Genomic DNA, 21,523 nt, shown 5'->3' on the forward strand with positions numbered 1-21,523 from the left:
GCAGTCGCAAAATCAAAGGTAAGGATCGGATCATAGGTGTTCTACTATCCAAATGATCTCTGGTGCATCGAAGCTGGATTACCCGAAAGGAACGCCTTCCCAGCTGACCCGACTGGAATGCCTCAAATTGCGAGTATGTACTCGGTCAGAACGAGGGAACCGCGCTTTCGGACTGTGCCTATACTGAAGTAGATATGGATATCACAATGCTCGTGTTAGGTTCACGATGCTGGACGGCATCAGCGACGCTTCTTGATCACCGGCTTTACTACCGCACTGCTCTTGCTGATAGCCACCTTCTTGATAGGAGCTGCGCCCACCTTCATGCCCACAATTTTCGGCCCTCCATCATCCGCTTCCTCGTCAAGCCTCTTTTGCACCATCCGATCCTCTTTAAAACCTCGCTCGAGCTCCTGCTTCTTCGAGTACTCGATTTCCCGTCTGCCCTGTGCCCCAAACCCCTTCTCCTTGACCGAGTAAAACACCCCTCCCAGATCAGCCAACCAATGTGCGTCCACAGCCGTGACGCAACTCATGTACTCTTTTGATGTGAGAATGAGTTCGTGGTAGACGACAAAGTCCGGTGGATCTCCAGAGTTGAACAAAGCGCTCGTGGGGTGGAGTTGGACTGAGACCGAGGTCCGGAGGTTGATATATTCGCCTAGACCCTTTCGGCGAGCGGATTGATGGTAAAAGCCGGAGCAGATGCATTGGCGGACTATATCAAGGTCGTAGCCGCAGGAGATGAGAGGCATGGAAAGGGACTTCATGATGTCCTCAATCTGCTGCCTAATCTCGCGTGCGCGGTGCAGCGCCTTCGGATGCAGGAAATGCCTCGTACACCACCCATCTTTCATGCCGTTGGCTACCCATTGTTGATACACTGTCAAGAGCGTCAAATGATCACTGTCATGGACGAAGAACTTCTCCCTCGCCGCGTCGGACTCTTCAAGCCTTTCCTTTGGCCTGTAGAAGACGGAAGGGACGGAGAGCATACTCACTATCGTGAGCATTTCTTCCGAGCAGCTGTAGATGGAGCTGGAAGTGATGACGAGTTTTGCCAGGGAGGGATCCATGGGGAAGGATGTCATTTTACGGCCGAGATCTGTAAGCTCGCCTAGATTTGTCAATGCGCCTAGTGCCCACAGGTCGAAGAGGGAAGTTGTGATTGTGTCCTGAGGGGGTGGGTCCATGAAGTCGAAGTCGAGCAGATTCCGCACGCCTAAGGATTTGAGGAGGAGGACGGTGTTGGCTAGGTTTGTGCGCTGAATCTCTGGAATCTGGGCAATGTATAGTTCATCTCGGAACGCTCGCTCGGTGTAGAGGTGGAATGCTTTTCCTGGACCAGTACGACCGGCCCGTCCTGCTCTCTGCGAGGCATTGGCTTGCGAGATGGGCGTGATCTGTAGAGTGTCCATTCCCATGCGTGGGTTGTAGACCTTGAGCTTCGAATAGCCGCAATCAACCACATACATGATACCATCAACCGTGAGACTTGTCTCGGCGATGTTGGTCGCCACAATAACTTTACGCACACCAGGCGCAGCACGGTCGAAGATCTTGGCTTGCAGATCCGCTGGCATCTGTGAGTAGATGGGCAGGATAGAGAGTTCTGGTGGGTCGTTTAGTTGAGCTAGACGCTCTGCGATGAGCTCGCAGGTAGCTTCGATGTCTTCCTGTCCAGTCATGAAGACTAGTATATCGCCATCGCTCTGGCTGACGTGGATGGCGAGGACTTGGCGCACAGCGCTGTCGACATAATCTTCGCAGGGTGATCTCGAGTACTGTATGTCGACGGGAAAAGTCCGGCCCGGGATGAAGAATTCCGGTGCACCGCCGTAGAAGCGACTGAAGCGCTCTGCGTTCATGGTGGCGGAGGTGACGATGAGTTTTAGGTCGCGGCGGCGCGAGAGGACTTTCTTGATCAGGCCCATGAGGACGTCAGTGTTGAGAGCTCGCTCGTGTGCTTCGTCCATGATGATACAGCTGTACTGATCCAGGTCCGGGTTTGTCAGGCACTCTCGGAGGAGTACACCATCAGTCATGTACTTGATAGACGTCTCCTTGCTCGTGCAGTCCTCGAAGCGGATAGCATAGCCCACAGTACTTCCCAGCCTCACTTCCATTTCCTCAGACACACGTTTCGCCACGCTCATGGCAGCCACACGACGTGGTTGGGTGCAGCCAATCATGCCGTGCTGAGCATATCCATCCTCGAGTAAGAATTGGGTGAGTTGTGTCGTCTTTCCGGAGCCCGTCTGTCCTACCACGATCGTGACTTGGTTGTCTCGCACAACTCGAAGTAGCTCTTCTCGCACCGCGAAAGCTGGCAGATACTCTCGTTGCTCACGTGAACTCTTCGTCCGGGAGAAGTCCGACTGTCCAGTATGCTTCTTTAGGCTATCCGCAAACTTGCTCGACTTGGTATGCTGCCCGTTCGCCTGTCCAGGTCCCACAGCAGCATCCGTGTCTTCCTCCTTGGCACCCACAATATTCCCCAGCGCCGTGCCTGCGAGTCCTGTAGCCTCCTGCGCCTGCTTCTGTCGTTCTTTCCGCTGCCGCCGCTCCTGCACCACTTTGCTTCCCTTGCGTGAGAAGACGGCCATGTCGCTCTGAGGATCACGCACAGCACTGATCGGATCCAGCTGCTTGGTAAAGACCGTCTTGCCATCCAGAAAAGGCGGCTTCAGATCATGCACCAGCAAATGTATGCGCGTCTCGTCATCGTCGTCCAACAAGTCATGGGCCTGATCTCTGGTCTGCGCCACCGAACTCGCCAGCATGCGGTTGGCTTCCCACGCATCGTTGTCCTTTTGCCGCTGCAAGTATTTGGGGTTCACTCGTTGCCGCACCAGCACCTTCCTCTCCTGCAGCGCACTTTCCTCTTGCGCTTCGTAGTTGCCAAAAGGGTTGTGATAGTCTTCACCCAGTGCATTGGCGCCATCCTCGGCCGTGTTGTACCAGTCCCGGTCGATGTCTCGGCTTTCCACTCCGCCGTCTGGTGCCGTGTCGAACTCTTGGTAAGGGACATGGTGGGCGGTGTCGTGCCGTTGTGACGAGACTTGCCCGCCGTTCGAGACGTCTATGCGCCGCCGCTTGGTCTGTCGCTCCTCCATTACTGTATTGCCACGGAATCACTTACTCCAATACTCCAACACTCCAGCATTATCATTGCACGTGAAAAGTTGTCTGAGGCACACCTTCCATCTTCACCACCCAGTGATTATTATTGTGGTTCGGCTGGCATGACTCGCGTGCATCGTACGTCGTACTGTATGCTCGGTGGCGACGGTACCACGGCGCATCTGTTCCATTTCTTCTCCAACCCTAACCCATGCATCTCAACACAGCACTACTACTGTTCGTCGGAACCTTGTCATGTCGTGGAAGCAGACGGCTCATGGCAAGAGGGAGGCCCTGCTGTCATCCATCCCTCAAGAATGGAGGCTCTCACCCGAAGAAGTTGGTGGACGTACCAAGCAGCGAAACGTGGTGGACGTTGTAGCTGAGCGCATTTCTACCAGTGCTCGTGAGATTACGGAACAGCCTGTTGCGCAGCTATTGCAGAGACTACGGAAAGGGGATGTCACGGCATTCGAGGTCTTGGTATGTGTGCCTAGAAACCACCCCCCCTTCCCCAAAACGCCTTCTTAACCTCCCGTCTGTCCAGCCATACAGCCATGCAGCCATAATTGTCTCATTCTCATCCTCTGCTTTTCGTATCCCATATTTAACCCGCCAGAGTCCCTACAGCACTCTCGCTAACCTCATCCAGGCCGCATTCGCGCATCGTGCCTCCCTTGCTCATCAGCTAGTACGGCTCCGAATCGCATATACATTTCGAATGACAACTCATTTGCATCTAGACCCATTGCCTGAGCGAGTACCAGTATCAAGACGCCAGGAAGCATGCGGCCATGCTTGATGAGTATTGGCGTGTTCATCAAAAGCCAATTGGACCTCTTCATGGACTGCCAGTCAGCTTGATGGATCGCTTCAACATAGCCGGCTTAGACAGCACTTGTGGCTACGTCAGCGGGATAGGGAAGCCCGTGGGTGCTGATGACGAGGGTGTATTGGTGAAGCGTCTACGAAGCCTCGGTGCTGTCATTCTGTGCAAGACAAGTGTGCCGATGAGCTCCATGGTAAGCTGTCACGATATCTACTGCGAGCCATCAACATGCTAACGTCACTCCGCTGTGAGATGGGCGAGACTGACAACAACATCATGGGCTTCACTTTGAACCCATACAACAGGATGTTGTCGGCCGGAGGTGCTTGTGGTGGTGAGTTGTCGGACTGAGAAGCTTGGGGAATGATGCGCATACCTTCTTACACCATTTGCTAGGCGAAGGCGCGCTCATAGCTTTACGTGGATCTGCAATGGGCTTCGGGACAGACATCGGTAAGCTTGGACTGGCAAGGGAAAGACGTTCACGCTAAGCAGCTGTGGTAGCTGGTTCCACTCGCATTCCAGCAAGTTTCAATGGGATTTACGCTCTCAAGGCTTCCGAGCAAAGGCTTCCTCAAGGTGGGATTTCCCCCATTGTGAGTCTCTCTTTGTCGATCTTGCGCACGGGCAGTCGCTGAATGTCTTCGCGAAGTTCCCAGGTCTCCCCACTGCTGCTGGCTCGATTGGGATGCTCTCATATGACCTTGAAGGTATTACAATCGTTTTCAAAGCGTTGCAAGACTCAAGTCACTGGACGTTCGATGATCTATCTCTGGAGTTACCTTGGCGCCAGGAAATGTATGATAGCATTCTCGCACGAACGTGTAACCCGTCAGGAACAGAAGGGAATGGCAGACTTGTGTTTGGAGTGCTAGAATCCGATAATTATGTCCATCCACATCCGCCAATACGACTTGCCCTGCAAAAGGTTAAACAGGCACTATTGAGCCGCGGATACGAGGCGAGTCTCTTCTATCGCCCTTGGTCCTACGCGCTCATGATATCATAGATCATCCCGTGGAAACCTCCTCCGCAGAATCAAGGGGTCGAGACACTTGTCAGTCGTGGCTAGTCATCTTTCGATAGGTGCACATGCTAACAATAACAAGTTTAAGATGTTTGGCTCGACGGGCGCGCAGGAGATCAGGCGTGCAATTGACGCAAGTGGTGAGCCGCCTGTGGCTCAAATGCGGGCGTGGTATGAGCAGCGGAGCGGCGATGATATTCCGACATCATCCTTCTGGCAGCTGTGCGAGGCCCGGGATCGATACCGAAGCGAGTATATAAGGTATTGGCGACAGGTGCGTATCTGAAGAGAGAGGAGCTATCTCCTGTGTTACTTCAGAGTCTCCCCGATCTTCTGACGCTCGCTCCTAGATGGACAGTCAGACAGCTTCTGGCCGCCGAGTAGACGGCATCATTCAACCGGTGGCCCCCTATATGGCAGGACGCCAGAACGATGACCACTACTACGCCTACTCTGCTATAGCTAACGTCCTAGATGTTTCGGCTGCAGTGTTTCCGGTCTGTTCTGGATACTCGCTAAAAGACATTGCAGTTGAAGAAGTTTTCAGTCGTCCGGCATTGAATGAAGAGGACGCAAAAGTGCAAAACAGGTGTAAGTACACACGACTGGAGATCTCTTCTCCCTGACTGACAAACGAGACTCTGTAGACCGCGCCCACGACGCGCAGAACATGCCAGTAGGTCTCCAAGTCCTGAGCAGACGGCTGGAAGAGGAAAAGGTATTGGCCATGGGACAGGCAATCGTGGAAGCTTTATACCATGAAGCTTAAGCTCAAGTATTTAGATGCGCAATATCAAAGGCGAGTGGACTGTGTAAGACTTTGGTGAGTAACAAGCGGCTGTGACTCTCGGCATACGCGATCGTCCTTCGTTTTAATCTTCGGCACCGAATAAAAACAGCAATGGCATCTGCGATGGCCCCGCAGAAGCTGCAATCCTAGGCCTTGTCTGAGCTATGCGATGAGCATGACTCGAGCCACAGTGTCCTTCTTTCCACACCTCTGTAGTTTTATGGACTTGTGTGTGGGTCGAAAGACTATGCCGTAGCCTCCATCCCCTCGGGTTCGTAAGCCGCTAAATATTTCGACGGTCGTTAAGATGGACGGGCCCAAGAGCGCGACGGAGTAGACAAGATCTTTAATCACAGAAGGACGGAAGACGTCCGGGCAACGGGCAAAGGTCGCGCCATGCATGCTTCTAGAGGAACTAAGAGACTGTTGTGGCTCGTCGGCAACAGGCCGTGCTATCGTACAGAGAGCACTCTGGTCCAAGGAGAGGCTGATTCTGTCGATTGCAGCATTCAGCAAGCGGCATGGACGCGGTATGCCAATCTGTCCATCCCACCAGCCAGTGGTTAGATGATACCAGGATGGTAAGCGTTCGGGACCAGTATTTGTTTCGCACGTATTGATCATCACCTGACTCGCAGCCTCTCGGTGCCACCGTTAGCAGGGATTGCTGGTCTTAGAAAGAGTGCTACATCAGGAATTGGAGACACTAGTTAACATGCTGGTCAACATGCTGGTCAACATGCTGGTCACATTAGACCTGAGTCTTCAGCCATCATCATTATGCGCTTCCCTTTAACCCGTGGTTCGTCATTTATTGTAACTGCATGGATCGAAGTCAAGGACAGTATACTATGGTCGCTTTCGTTCGCATGGTGAGAGACGACAGCAGTGGCTCCGCAGTTTGATTGCTTAGTCTAATCGGACATGGAAAGACGACACCATTGCTCTACCAATCTTCAACGATCGTGACTTCCTCTACACTCTCCGTCACCTGAAGCTCATTCCAGACAGTGTCCTTCCTTTCACGTACCACTTCGGCCACTCCGAATGGGCCAAGAGCGCTTGATCTCTCAGTTGTCAGCTTGATATGCTGAATTTCTTGTATGCTCGTCGATAAATGCGAGTCGACATTTATCAGCCTGTGCTCCGCATAATCCTCGTCATCGGCTAATGCATCATCGTCAGCCGACCATTCGTCATCGTCCGAATCGTCCTCTCTCTCCGTATCCTCTTGTAAATCCGGAGTAACGTCTGAATCTGGTGCCAAACACTTGCTATCGAGGCACACATTTGAGTGGGGAGTCGAGAGAGTGTCCAAAACAGCTTCCTTTTGACCGGGCGGAAGGCTTGAAACATCGAGTGCCTCCAGTATGGCAACATGGCCGACTAATCGTGGCAGCCTGAAGTCTCTCTGCCGCGTCTCTCTCCTGATGCTATTGTTGGCAGCGGCCCGGACGCGCTCTGCTTGTAGAACTGTGAGAGGATGGCAAAACGACATGTCCTTCCGTGAGTGATGCTTGTCAGTCTGTATGGCTACTTTATGGCTTCTTCACGAATTGTGCAGGAATTCAGGGAGTGTCGGGCCCAGCTAAGAAGCGAAGCGTCTACCGAAGGACTTGTGAGAGGGATCTGGACGAATCTTGGGGAACTGTTTGAGCAAATGTGTCAAGGCCTTAGATAATATATTGACACACATCGCAAAACCGTAGTCGGCTGAGATAGTCAAGAGTAGAATGCGTCATTCGCAGCCACTGTTGCAGTGGAGCGAAATGGAGTCTCGCCCGGAGACCAGAAAGATGTGTTTTCAAGCGGGCTTACAGTACAGTAGCGCATCCGCGATCTTCCTTTATATAAGTCCTAGTAAGTGCACCCGCTCTCTCCGCCCATATCATACTGCACTATGTAGGTGCCGACATCCTGCTTCCTAGTTCACTACTAATACATGGCATGGCCGGCGTTCAGTTCCATCATCGCGCAGATATACAATCGGCGATAAGTCAGCTTAGTGAATGTCAAAATCGAATCTTCCCTCGCTTTCCTAGAATTTTGCGCCAGTGGAAGATGATGTAACGCAGAGGCGTTGTTCTTGTTTGTGTCTGGCTGACATGGCTCCGACGGACGTTGGTGCAAAAGCTGCCCTTGAGGAATGACAATGTATTCCGTGCTTTGCAATTAAGGCTGCTTATCGTCGTGACCGATACTGTATACATGATCTTGGGAGCCATCTGTTCTCTTTAGAGACCACGTTGAGCCAAGATTCCGAATCGTCGGGTTGTCGAACATTATCGTTTCCTTTGCAGAATTGGTGAGGGCTTCCCGTAACCCAAGGCGAGACAAGTCCCTCCTTGGGTTACGGGAAGCCCAGCATCGGCCTTGATTGGCAAGGGTGACGATCTCATTGATGCGCATGTGAATACAGACAAGTGGATGGGTAGCAGAGGCGCATACAGAACGGACAGCCTGACGTTGAGAGCACGTGTTACCACGCTTCGATGATGGTCAAGGGCGAGGCCAGAACGTGAAGTCGTGATTATCTCGCACGGGGCATTCTGGATAACGTTACAAAGATGGCCCTGGCGAAGATGGCCCTGACGAAGCTCGCGTGTGTCAATGTAAGTACTATGGTCACCTCTAAAGCGCAAAGGTCTCACGCCTAGGGCTGATTCGAGATTGTCAGAGTATCTGTCTCCAGCCGGGGCAATGGACAATGGCGGTCCTACCACGGCATCCATGCGGGCTCTATTCAACGCAAACTGGTTGTGTACATGGAGTTTCTGGAACGACGAGGAACTAGGGTGGAGTTGCTGAAGAATTGTTGTTCTCGATTGTGCCATGAGTTCGTGAAAGCTTCACAAACATTTTACCCTGCTGGCACTTGGTGGGGACGGATCGAAGTCGGCCATCGGCTTCGCGGTGGCAAAAGAAGGGCGTACCCGCAGATTCGAGAAAGACTGGAAAGGAACATCTCGAAATGTCACTGGCATTCAATCGCACCGCATTAGTGATTTTCTCTGAAAATTTCTCGAAGCCACAGGTACCGTGCTGCTCCGCTGCTGGTCCTTATCGTGAGCACGTCTCGACGCACCCACTGGAGGATATTGCCTGATAGAATCGGTACTATACGACGGGATCCAGTCGTGAGTCTTCACGCAGCTCATCCATCCCCCGGTGATTTGCCTCTGCTGCCTGCTCCGTCGCCATGTTTGTGCTCATGTCCAAGCATGCCGCTGCGGCCAAAGCCTCTCCTCCGCCAACTGCTTTCGCGGAACAAACGTCATCACGTACACAAAACGCCTGCGATGCGTGCCGGATCCGGAAAACCAAAGCAAGTCGGATCCAGCGCTATTGACGACCACCAGCGTACAATAATGGGCTGACTATGCTCCACAGTGCGATGGTCATGCGCCGTGTGGACGATGCCGCTCGAAACAACTGGTTTGCACTACCTCTCGCCACCTCTCGAAAGCTTCAGGGCCTGTGACTGAGGGACATGTAGCAGTTTTGCAGGAACAACAAAGAGGCTTAATCTGCGCGATCTCCAACATGGCCCACGTCATACAAGCCGCAGAGTCGCGCGGGTTCGTCGTGGGAGAGCATGCTCCTGCGGGATCAGAACTGTCGCCCGATAAATTGGCAGAAATACTGCAAAAGTTCGCGCCCGAGGACCTAGTGGCAGGATCTATGAGCTCACCTGCGGTGGACAAGCCACTGTCATCGAAGAAGCGGAGGTTTCGCAAAGACTTGCTGCCTGACCAGCACGCAGAGAACGTATGGATGGACGGAAATCCGCCCATAGAAACTAACAATGCAGTCTCCCTCGACGACCCGTTTCAAAGGTTCTTGACAACAATACAACAGCACAGTGACAGCAGTGCAAGCGTTGCTACAGGCGCAGACCCTATTGGCGATATCATAACTACACAGCCGCATACATTACCAACGGCTGATCCTCAATACATTCCATTCGCTGCGCCCCCGGAAAGTCCAGCGTCCCAGTTCAAGCAACTGGCACCTTTCTTGGAGATGGTGGACTGGGATGCCAGTCTTGAGCACTTCCTTGACAACCAGTACAGTGAAAGCAGCAACCTTGATTGGTGCTTCGGCAATACAGATCTCGACTCCATGGGGAGCACGTTGTAGGGCACAAGCTGATAGCGTTGGGATGACATGGGGACCTTCTCATTTATGATGACGCCTGAGTTCGCGGAGACTGCGGAGACTGCGGAAGCGCTTAGACGAGATGGATCGCCACTTAGCCAATTTCGGTGGACCCCTCATTCTTGTATAGCCTCACAGCAGTACAGCGCGAATCTTGACAAATAGACAACAATACACCTCAGCTCGTTCACCATCTCCACTCCCATGTGTACCTGCGTAATTTGATCGCGCACAGTCATCCTGGTAAAGTGACACGTGTGCGTGTGATGAGAACAGTGTCAGCAGCATGGTCAACGGCGATGATGCTCTTGCTGAAGAGGAGATTGGCTTGGACGAACTTGAGGCACCAGCGCCAGACGAGAATCCAGACGAGCAGGGCGTTTATCAGCACGAGAACCTGGAAACAATTCGCGGGCGTCCCTCTTCCCTAAAAACTCAACAAGCTCAAGACTCTCGGGGCCAATCCAACGCGACCTCGAAATGGCTCACGCAGCTGTACATCATCTCGTACCTCATCTTCTTTTCTATACTTGGTGTGCTTGCTCGCATAGGACTCCAGGCGTTGACCCTATACCCTGGTGCGCTCATTGCCAACACGGACCTTTGGGCGAACTTTGGAGGTAGCCTGCTTATGGGTATACTTCGCGAAGATCGAATGTTGTTTCGTCGGCACTGGACAGAGGAGTTGGACAAAGCCCGCCGCAACACGCGGAATTCCTCCCGTGACGATGACGAAGACGAAGACCCGAGATCCAAGGAGATATTCGACGCCGCCACGGCCTCGTTCGCATCCACCAAAGCGTCCATCCCAGCTTATGTCGGCTTGACGGTGGGCTTCTGCGGGTCTTTTACCTCTTTTGCTTCCATCTGTCGAGATGCGTTTCTGGCCATCTCGAACAATCTCGACACCTCGGCCGCCTCTACGACGGCCACCACAGGATTGCGACGCTCAAGGCCGAGCGGCGATAGTGTTATGGCAGTCCTAGCTGTCTTGATCCTCGAAGTTGGCTTGAGTATCGTAGCGCTTAATTGTGGCGCTCACTTAGCCACTGGCCTCGTGCGTACAGCGGAGAAGTTGCCTGTCTTGAACATCAGCCGCATTATGGATGCCTTGGTGATTGTACTCGGGCCTGGATGCTGGCTAGGTGCGATCTTCCTAGCGATTTGGCCGGTTCATGACAATTGGCGGGGGCAGGCTTTGTTTGCTATCGTCTTCGCACCAATTGGTTGCTTGCTACGATTTCTACTATCTGTCCACATGAACAGACTCGTCCGTGCTTTCCCACTCGGAACGTTTACAGCGAATATTGCTGGAACTTGCATCTTGGGCATGGCATACGACCTACAAAGGTCCTCTGCAGGAACTGCTGTCGTCAGCTGCCAGGTCTTTCAGGGGATCATTGACGGATTCTGTGGCGCATTGACAACTGTCAGCACCTGGGTGCTTGAGCTAGATACACTGCGTCTGAAACATGCTTACTTCTACGGCGCTTGCACTCTCGCCGTTGGTGTGGGATTCATTACCGCGATTATGGGCTCGTTAAGCTGGACGCAGGGTTTTCATGCTGCGACTTGTAAGGTGTAAGATGTCAGACCACAATAGAAACGTAAATAGGAGAGTACAGAATGTTCTTCAGTGAGGTCGGTGCCATCAAAGAAGAGCTTCTGCCCTGAGTCGATCGGGCTGTAACTATCAATCTAAGCTGGATAAGGTGGCATCTTTAATATGACTGCCATTCTTGATGTGATAGATACTGTCCTGACGGCCTGCGCTCTTCGCTTTGTCCAGGCCGTCCGAGCCTAAATCTGGCGCCGGACCCTTCTCGGAAGAGTTGAAGCATTTGGTCCGCTCATAAGATCTCCCACTATCTCTCCTTTCGACAGCCAATCGGCCTTTCCAGCATCCGCTCACGTCTATGATGAGAATTCTACGCTTGCTCTGTCCAAAGACGTAGCCCGAACCATGTCGCATTCTCTCCGACCGACGCTTTGATACCTCTCGAAGATATACTGCAATACCTTTCCATCTTCCTGGTCTTCAGCGGCTCGCTGATGGAATTGAGCGTTCGAAAGCTCTGTAACCACGCTGTCTCTGGTCCAAGACCAAGGAGAGATGCAAGACGTCGGGCCGGAGCTTACGAGATGTTGCCAGACTTGCGTCCCAGGCTTGTAACATCTACGAGCGAAAGTGCTCAGCTGGGGTACCTGTCGCCGACCACCTAGCCTTTAACCTTGAACAAAATGAGTACCGTACCCGTAGCCCAGCTCCATTTTGACGCCAGTATCGATGGGAGGCCGAGGTGTCTGGTCTTACCAATGCAAAGAGATCTTCCTATTAGATCGTCGCTGAGTCTGTACTTTGTAAGGGTATCTGGCTACCTGCCCGGCTTATATTGCTGGGGCTTCGCGTTTGATAGCAAGGGCGGCAGAGACGAGTGTCGCATGCGCCATGAAAAGCAACAACATGTCTGTGGACTCCAATACCGCTTATGGTATTCTTCTGCTCTAGTCGAACGTGAGCTACTTCTCGCTTGAGAAGTGGGGGCTCATATTTGTGCTATTGGAGCGGAAAATCAAGTGTACGCGAAACGAAAGTTCTCGCCCGCGTAAGAAAAGTTCCTTTCACGGTACCTCAAGTTGTCCTCAATGTCCATCAATCGATTATATTTTGCGACTCGCTCCCCTCGGGCAGGAGCACCTGACTTTAGGTGCCCCGCCCTTATCCCAACGGTCAGGTCGGCTATGAAATCATCTGTTGTCTCGCCTGAACGATGCGACACAAACACAGACCAGCCCGCCGCATAGGCTGCTTTCCCTCTGTGTGATCTGATCAGTCTCGCAGATTCGTGATTGCAGAACGATTGGCACTTACGCAGCTATAGCCTCTGTCACCGTACCTATCTGGTTGACCTTCAACAACATGCTATTACAAGCCTCCTTCTTGACTGCAGTCTTGACGCGGTCGATATTGGTGGCCAGAAGATCATCTCCGACGAGCTCTACGCCACAGTCCTTATTGAAGTCGACAAAGGCGTCCCAATCGTCTTGGCCGAAGGGATCCTCGAGCAGAATGACGGGATAGCTGTGGAGCAATTGACGGTAATATGACGCAAGATTTGCAGCACTCAGATTGTTATCTTGATCGGTCTTGAACCCGAGGTTGTAATTCCCGTTCTTGAAGAAGGACTGAGAGGCTGGATCGATGCCAATCTTGATTTTGTCTTGATGACCGGCTTTCGCGATGGCCTCGACAAGTAGACTCAACGCGTCCTCAGGACGATCGATTGGAGGCGCAAAGCCGCCTTCGTCACCAAGACCGACCGCTGCTTTGCCATACTTTGCTTCTATGATGGTCTTGAGTGCTGCATAGGTCTCGGAGTTCCACTGCACAGCCTGGGTTATGGACGAAGCGCCGACTGGAGCGATCATGAATTCCTGGAATGCCATTGCGTTCCCGCTGTGGTCTCCTCCATTGAGGACGTTCATGAAGGGTACGGGCATCACATAGTCGGCTTGAGGCAAGCCACTCTCGCCTGCGAGGAACTCGTACAGCTCAAGACCTCTCGCCGCCGCTCCAGCCCTCGCAGCTGCCATGCTAATTCCCAAGATCGCATTCGCGCCAAGCTTGCTCTTATCCTTGGTCCCATCGAGTTGAATCATAAGCTCGTCGATTTTCTTCAAGTCGTACGCGGGATCCAATCCGCTTTTCGCAATTTGTGGACCAAGAACGCTGTCGACATTTTGGCATGCCTTCAGCACTCCATTACCCTGGAAGGCTTCGTAGTCACCATCACGGAGCTCGACGGCTTCGTAGTCTCCTTTGGAAGCCCCGGACGGTACGATGGCGCGAAAAGATCCATGTACAGTGGTCAAGTCTACCTGCACAGTAGGCTTGCCTCTGGAGTCAAGACGTTGCGATGCGTGAATTGATAGGACCGACATAATGATTGCTGAAGATTAGCCAGCGACGACCTCTGTAGCTCGAGAAGAACGAACTATATGATACCATCCGCCATGGTGATAATTCTTTACTTCCGGCTTTCATATCTGCTCCGGCCAATGCGCTGCGTGGCGACATGTTGCGTAATTCTAGCTGGTCCCACAACGGACCTCGACTTTCGTCATTGCACCCACACATCGGTGAAGATCGGATAAGTCCGCAAGGGCCGGTCGTACTATACAGCGTCCTGGCAGACAGTCGCCGACCGTCCCGCGCCCCAGCCGCATTAGCGCTTCCGGGCCTACCGCAATCCTGCGCAGCTACCGTCGGCAGTGCAGCCATGTTTTATTAGGAGGGTAGAACTATATCAGCGTGCCCGCATCCTCGGAAGCATAAACAGAAACGAAAACGAAGAGCGAGGACTGCCCAGCACATCGCATCGCCGAGACTCGACCCAAGTTGGGCTGCGAATCAAACAACTGCCTGCGCTGGCCCCGACATGTCATTCGCAGGTAGATGGTCGAGCTTCAAACAGAAGCTACGCTTCGGGAAATCAGCGACAGGCTCGACCAAGCACAACGGCGAACACCACCCCCACCCATCGGCCAAAGTAGATCAAGATCCTTTCGCCAACCTTAGTGAGGTTGCCTCTCCGCCGCCAGTCCAAAATATTGACGAGGATGCTCAAGTGTATGTGCATCACACACTCGAGGAACGGCAAGGTTAGAATTGGGAATAGACAAAGCAGCTTCTTGAAAACGATCAGCTGTAGGCAAACGCATCGGTCTTGAGGCTTCCACACACTTGTTTTCCGCTGGCGTTTCTGGGGGGCTGTAGAGGGACTATATAATGAACTTCATCAAATTCCGTTAATTGACGCACTGAGTTCTGTATGCTGGCACATATATAGGCGTAGAACAAGGATCAGCAGTCTGGATCCTTTGGTGGCAGGCTCAGATGCCTATGCAGCATGTATCACACTTTAGTCTTGCTTCGCTGATGCTTCCTTCGAGTAGTCTTGACGAATCAATTGGGCGAGATTGGTACATGTTTCTGGATGGCGGTATAGTATCAGTTTTTTAGCCAGAAGCCAACTCATGTCCAGAGAGTCAGCCCATGTCTCGAAGTTAACGGTCCATTGCTTGTAGGTAAACGCCTATCTTACATTGAGCGTAAGGACAGGTCGATCAGAAGCCTGTAACAACCCTCTGAAGCTTTGATCCCGCGCTATATGGTGCTATCAAGCAAGAAGTGAGTGGACCTGGCCAACTGGCATCCTAGCCAACGCCAGTCCACCTGAGCGACTGCCACGCAAGATGTTTTCCCAAAAACCCCCGAGTCGTCGTACATATAAAAAGCATAGTTGCCACGCTCATCAGCTAGATCCACCAATACACTGTCCATTAGTCATCATTTGGGAACTGCAGCGGCGCTGAGAACTTCTGATGTCGGCACTCTATGCCAGCTATTAGCTAAGTTGCCGCGGAAGTTATAATATGGCGTAAAGCTCTCGGGTTGTGTGTTGTATCCATCGTCGGTAGCTTTGACACAGACGTTGCCGGAAAGGAGACGCGTCGGAACTGCCAGGCTCCACAGGCGCCAACTCCAGGAACGTTGGCCCTGTTCCTTGGCGTCTTCGATCTGCGCTTGCTGCCAGGTCTTCCCATTATCTGGACTAATATCTACTCGCACAATAGAGCGACCAGCACCAGAGAAGGCGTAGCCACGCAAGATAATAGATTCCTCCTCAAGACCGTAGACGCGGGCCAAAGAGCTGTCTTTCAAGCGATTCGTGGTCACCTTCTGTACGTCAGTGATAGCAGACTGCACAGGAGTTTCTTGAATTGCTACAGCGCTCTCCCAGTCAGGCTTGCTGCCTTCGTTAGGTCCGAAACACTTGTAGTCGCGCTGTTGCCATTGTGATGAGGACTCTTCTTCCGATAGGATGATTCTATTCAGCCACTTAACACTACGTGCGGCGACAGTGCCAGGCACTAACGCCCTCAGAGGATAGCCATGATCTCTCGACAAAGGCTTGCCGTTCATTGCGTAGACGATCATTACATCGCCAAAGCGATCCATGACTTTCTGAAGTGGCACTGACGCGCCGTAAGCCTCAGCACCGAGGAAGTGCACATGGTTGACGTCTTCAGGCAGAGTCGTAACATTGAAACCTGCATCCTCAAGAACGTCAAGCATTCTCACTCCTGTCCACGATGCGTTGCTGATTGCGCCAACTCCCCATTGGATCCCGTTAGTTGGGCTGGAGCCCTCAGTCATGTGCGAGCGACGATTACCGGAACATTGCATGGTCGCGGTGATCGTGTGCTCCTTGAACCTTTTGCGCAAATCTGCTACAGAGTACACCTTTTCCTCGCCATCTGGAAGCTCCACTGTGAGCGTGAAGGTCTCTTCGTCGACTTGGGGCACCCAGAGGTGGTGTCTTTTGTAAAAGCGGCTCGTCGGGGTAATGAAGGTTTGTAGATCGGTCGCAGCTGTTTCGGCGTTGAATGGACGGGTGCTGTGTACAATGAGCTCCTTATCTCGGAGAGGGTCAGACTTGAATGGGTCGTCGACTTGATCGGCGGGTGCCTGGCCATCCACCAAATCACGTGGATCAATGGTGCCAATAAAGTATTGTTCGAGAATATCATACACGTCTTGTTTCTGGTGAATGGTGAAAATATTCCAGTATGGCTCGATGCTGCCACCCACTGCACGTAAAATTACCTCGCCGCCAGGATGGTTCGGAACCCAGTCGGTGATATCGTAGACACGATTGCCACGGTAGACCCAGAACGCGTCGGCCCTCCGATTGTGATCGTGGATCTCGTGGAGGCGAATCAACTTCTCATCTGGGCTGGGCGCGTCCGCAAATGCCGACTGCGACGTCGCTAGTATTATGACACCTGAGAAAATAGCTCCGACGACGATTGCTGCGCCGACGTCTGCCGGGCGCTGGGTCGTTGCATTGCGCGTATCTCCAGCTGCTTTGACCCGACACCAAGAGAGGTGCCGCAAAGGACGCACGAAGCTGTAAGAGAGGTACGATGAGGACCAAGATGCACCGCCAATGCTGAAAGTATTGGTCGCTCTTCGCCGCGTGGTATGGCTTAGAGGAGGACCGACGACCGTCACGCCGTGCGAGAAGAGGCGAGTCGAAAGCTTTGAGTAGATCATGTTGAGTGTGTTGCGACTAAGAAGGTTCTATTCGCAATGGCCTCCACGGCGGTTTCAAATGGTCGAGCAGAGCAGATCGGAGGCTTGCTGTCTAGAACCTGGTTCTGATCAACTGTAGCTAATGCGTTAGCGCAAGGGGAACGATAGCGCTTCCGGTGCGCCCGCAAGACACGCACTCGGCGATCCCGCTTCTTCAGCGTTTGGTAGAAGTTTGTTATATACCTACGGTATACTAGAGTTAGAGCTCGTCAATTAGGTAGGTCTATAGGTAGTAATTAGATTAGAGATATTAGAAACCCTTTATAGATTAGAAACTTAGATTAAATATAAATCACCTAACTATAATTCTATAAATAATCTATAAATATATTATATAAGTAAAGTAATTAGAACGTATATAGAAATTAGAGTTAAAGTACATTAATTAGTAGATTATTTATTTAAGAGATAGTAGATCTTTTAATATTTCTATAGTCTAATATACTTATTAAAAAGATATTTTACTTATTATTATTATTTATTAATATACTCTATCGTTAGCTAGATAAGATTATATTATAATTATAATCTTATATAATTATAGAGAACTAGTTATTAAATATATAAGAGTATATAAATATAATTACCTATATATATAGAAGTATTATTATTATAAATATTAGGTCTATAATAAGTAGATTAGCCGATTAAGCTTAGGGAACTAATAAATCTACGTCTATAGGGGCGGCTATAAAAGGATTATATAACGCCGCTTACCTAAACCTTTAAGTAAGTAAGCTACTTACCCTTACTTCTAAGTAACTATAAGGAAGAGTACTTACGATTACCGCTAGGTAATCGCGATTATTATATAAATCTCCTATATATATAGAAGAGACGTTTCCTATATAGGTAGTTTATATTTAACCTAAGTTACTAACCCGCTAAAAGGTTAAACCCTTTAAGTAGTTACTTACCTAACCTATCGCTTAGAACTTACTTATCTAACGAGCTCTAACCTCTTATACTATAGGTATATAATATTTTAAATACTCTTATAGTAGATAAGTACTCTAAGTAATAAATAGCTCCTAATAATAAAAGAGACGTTAGTATAGCTTCGACTACTTAAGCTAATACCTCTACTAATAAGGATAGGATAAAGTATTCCGCTAAACTAGACTTCTTCTATAGAGATCGTAATAAGCTTAATAACTAGTTAAACTAGATTATACTATATTTCTCCCTTAAAGGTATTATAAGCGAATAATAACGCTACTATATTATAGTATCCTACCTTCGAGGCGAAGCTTAAAGCTAGATACGTCCTAAGTTAACTATAGTCCTACTTAAGAATAGAGACCTAGACGGGATCTTTACCGACTTCTCGGAGTTCGCTAAATAAGTTAAGAGGATCTATAGACTTAGTAATAACTAGTAAGTCGCTATCTAGAATATTTAATACGTTACGTAGAAGGCCTCTATATCCTAGTATACCGCTAAGTTTAAGGAGGTTTCTACTTATACTAGATAGGACGGTAATACGTTAAGCTCTATATACTATTAAGGACTTAAGGATAACGTTAAGGACGAGCTTATAAGATACGGAGGACGCTAAGACACCTTAGAATACTTATAGGAGGCTATAATTAAGGTAGACGATATACTCTATAAACGATATATAGAAAAACGTAATACTAATTAGGACCGCGGACGAACTAGCTATACTCCCTACGGCTAGACTAGAGGATAGTAACGTTATAACCCTAACGCTATAGAACTCGACGCTACTTAACGTAAGTTTAGAGGAGGTAAACCTAATAAAGTAGGAGCTAAGGGTAAGAACTACGCCTAAAGTAAGAAGTAAGGACTAAAGTACTATTTATATAGAAAGAAAGGATATTACGTATAAGACTACTATAGCCGTAAGGTATAACTATAGTAGAACTATAGGGCGGATCTTAGGGAGGTTAACGCTATAGAGATTAACGTTATAGAACGACGTAATCTATTCGCCGAATATATTTAGGAAGCTATTAACGTTATTTAGTTAGGAATATACGTTAGTAAGAAATTAGCTAATAGTAATACTATATAATAAACGTAATCCGAGATTACTAATACGATAAGCTTAATAAGGAAGCGATACCCTAATCGTAAGAACGAAATTATCAAATAGGAGAGTAAGTTCCTAACTAATATAAGGCCTAGGAGGTAACTAAATATTAATAGGATCCTCCCTAAATCCGGTAAGGCGCGAAGCTATATAGTCTAGATTTTAGTAGGACCCTATTTAGTAGGATCTATACTTCTAGAACTACCTATAGGCGCCGTTCTATACGCTAAAATAGGATATATCTTACTCGTAGTACTTAATTATCTATCCGGTATTATTTCTAGTACGTCTAGATAGTATTTCGTAGTACTAGGGTTAGGGTATAGGTATACGCTAGTAGTCGTCGGACGCGCGAGGGCGTATAGATATACGCCTATACGTATAGGAGCGCGGGGTAAAGTATAGCCGCCCCCGCGAAGTTCGGCTACTCCCGAAGACTACTACGGTAGTAGTCTTTAACTCTACTTACCTTAACCCTTTAAATCTACTTACCTTAGCCCTCCCTACCCTCTATAAGCTATATATAGTATATATAGCGTTAGGGTATATACGCTATAACTCTCTCTAACGTATTTGTACCTAATACTCTAGCTCTAGCCTCTATATTATATAACTTTAGTATACCCTTAAAGCTACGATATACTATCTACCTTCTATATTCCGTAATATAAGTAGTAATAATAAAGTCTAGTAATACTTATACTACTCGATAACCTCCTCTACTCCCTTCTCCCTTCTCTCTACCCTCTACGCTATCTACTATCGTATTATTAGCTACTCTACGGTAGAATTAGATTACGATATTAACCTACGATATTAACTATAGGGTAGGCTCTCTACCGCTAGACCTCGTACGACGTCTATTTACTTAGCGCTACGCCTATTTACTTAGCGCGATACCTATTTACTTAGCGCGATACCTATTTACTTAGCGCTACGTCTATTTACTTAGCGCTACGCCTATTTACTTAGCGCTATGCCTATTTACCTAGTACTACGCCTATTTACTTAGCGCTACGCCTATTTACTTAAAATATTTACTTCTTATACGGCTAAATACGGCTACTAGCGGTATTATACGCTAGATACGGCTACTAGCGGTATTATACGTAGCTATACCTTTACTATAAGTACCGACCTTTAACTCGCTTAAGAACGTACTTCCGAACGCCTATAGCTAGTAAGGATATACTATAAGTACTAGTAAATAAATAGTACTAGTACTATACCCTCCTTAAACGCTATACCCTCTTCGAATACTATACCCTCTAGGCCCCTCTATAGGGCGGTTTAGGGCGGTTTAGGTTAAAAAACCGGCTTTCGAATTTAGGGCGGTTTTCCTTAGGGCCTTAGAACCTAAATTCTTAGTATAGGGCGGTATAAGCTAACCTAAGTATTCGGGTTAAGTAGCGCTTCGAAACGCTAGTCTCCGTACTATCGAAAGCGTTATATCCTACTTATATTACTAGTAAAGATATTAAGCTTCGTAATACGCGGCGACTACCTACCGACTACCTACCGACTATACGAAATTACGATACCTCCTATAATACCGTCGGACTCTAGTACGCTATTATTATTACCGCCTCCGACTAGATAGTTTAGTAAAGAGTACTAAGTAAAGACTCCGATCCGCCGTATTAGAGGATATTTAAAAGAGAGGGTATTATCTTTACCTACGAGAGGGGATTCTTAGTCTTCTAGTTAGAGAGGCTATACGGACGTAGAGGAGACCCCGACGCGACGTATATAGTACTACGACGACGTATCCGATAAAGACTAGAGCCCTTCTATAAGCGCCTTAGCCTCTTATCCTATATCGCCTTTAACCTAAGGACCTAGGTACGATAACAATATACCGATTTAACCGCTAATATTTCGAATACTAGGAATTAAGGGATACGAAATAGACGAGAGTTTACTTAATCTAAGACTACGGCGCGACTAGGTACTAGAAGTAGATAAGAAGTATAATTATACGAACTATAATAAGAAGGACGATAACTATAGTTATATAAATTAGGATAAGGAGGGTAATAACGATAAATTTAAACTAACGTAAGAAGATTCGTAGTTAGCGTAGAATACTAGCTATACTACGTCTACGTAGTCGGATAGTATCGATATATAACTATTTAAAGCTTAAGGGATAGGGTATATCTAGCGAAAGAGATATAGTAAGGACTTCGAATAATAGTACTATACGAAGTAGTAGATACCGATAGGTTAGGCAAACTATCTATAGTTTTATAAGTCGCCTATTAGATAGAGGGGTCCTAAAACTACTCTATTATAGGAGCTATTTGTTATACACCTACGGTATAAGGGGGTTAGAGCTCGTTAGACGAGTAAGTTCTAAGCGATAGGTCGGGTAAGTAACT

The 21,523-nt window shown here is 49.2% G+C and overlaps 7 protein-coding genes across 7 annotated transcripts; 4 read left to right on the forward strand and 3 right to left on the reverse strand.

The window, feature by feature from the left end:
• Window positions 1-239: 239 nt before the first annotated feature.
• PRP16 (DEAH-box RNA helicase prp16) lies at window positions 240-3,207 on the reverse strand (the record flags this gene model as incomplete). Its single annotated transcript, XM_064843459.1, has 2 exons — window positions 240-3,118; window positions 3,201-3,207. 2 exons carry the CDS (start codon window positions 3,205-3,207, stop codon window positions 240-242), a joined length of 2,886 nt encoding a protein of 961 aa, XP_064688982.1.
• A 171-nt stretch (window positions 3,208-3,378) lies between these two features.
• LTS14_010784 (uncharacterized protein) lies at window positions 3,379-4,303 on the forward strand (the record flags this gene model as incomplete). Its single annotated transcript, XM_064843460.1, has 3 exons — window positions 3,379-3,606; window positions 3,867-4,145; window positions 4,205-4,303. 3 exons carry the CDS (start codon window positions 3,379-3,381, stop codon window positions 4,301-4,303), a joined length of 606 nt encoding a protein of 201 aa, XP_064688983.1.
• A 1,026-nt stretch (window positions 4,304-5,329) lies between these two features.
• Window positions 5,330-5,748, forward strand: LTS14_010785 (uncharacterized protein; the record flags this gene model as incomplete). The annotated part of the gene is made up of 2 exons (XM_064843461.1): window positions 5,330-5,570; window positions 5,627-5,748. The coding sequence occupies 2 exons, from the start codon at window positions 5,330-5,332 to the stop codon at window positions 5,746-5,748; spliced, it is 363 nt and encodes a 120-aa protein (XP_064688984.1).
• Window positions 5,749-9,312: 3,564 nt separating this feature from the next.
• On the forward strand, window positions 9,313-9,909 carry LTS14_010786 (uncharacterized protein; the record flags this gene model as incomplete). The annotated part of the gene is made up of 1 exon (XM_064843462.1): window positions 9,313-9,909. The coding sequence occupies one exon, from the start codon at window positions 9,313-9,315 to the stop codon at window positions 9,907-9,909; it is 597 nt and encodes a 198-aa protein (XP_064688985.1).
• Window positions 9,910-10,213: 304 nt separating this feature from the next.
• LTS14_010787 (uncharacterized protein) lies at window positions 10,214-11,512 on the forward strand (the record flags this gene model as incomplete). Its single annotated transcript, XM_064843463.1, has 2 exons — window positions 10,214-11,127; window positions 11,194-11,512. The coding sequence occupies 2 exons, from the start codon at window positions 10,214-10,216 to the stop codon at window positions 11,510-11,512; spliced, it is 1,233 nt and encodes a 410-aa protein (XP_064688986.1).
• Window positions 11,513-12,500: 988 nt separating this feature from the next.
• Window positions 12,501-13,869, reverse strand: LTS14_010788 (uncharacterized protein; the record flags this gene model as incomplete). Its single annotated transcript, XM_064843464.1, has 2 exons — window positions 12,501-12,744; window positions 12,800-13,869. 2 exons carry the CDS (start codon window positions 13,867-13,869, stop codon window positions 12,501-12,503), a joined length of 1,314 nt encoding a protein of 437 aa, XP_064688987.1.
• A 1,408-nt stretch (window positions 13,870-15,277) lies between these two features.
• Window positions 15,278-17,047, reverse strand: LTS14_010789 (uncharacterized protein; the record flags this gene model as incomplete). The annotated part of the gene is made up of 1 exon (XM_064843465.1): window positions 15,278-17,047. The coding sequence occupies one exon, from the start codon at window positions 17,045-17,047 to the stop codon at window positions 15,278-15,280; it is 1,770 nt and encodes a 589-aa protein (XP_064688988.1).
• Between the last annotated feature and the right edge of the window lie 4,476 nt (window positions 17,048-21,523).

Source organism: Recurvomyces mirabilis (genome assembly GCF_035927965.1).
Source record: "Recurvomyces mirabilis strain CCFEE 5264 chromosome Unknown scaffold_50, whole genome shotgun sequence".
NCBI classification, from domain to species: domain Eukaryota; kingdom Fungi; phylum Ascomycota; class Dothideomycetes; order Mycosphaerellales; family Teratosphaeriaceae; genus Recurvomyces; species Recurvomyces mirabilis.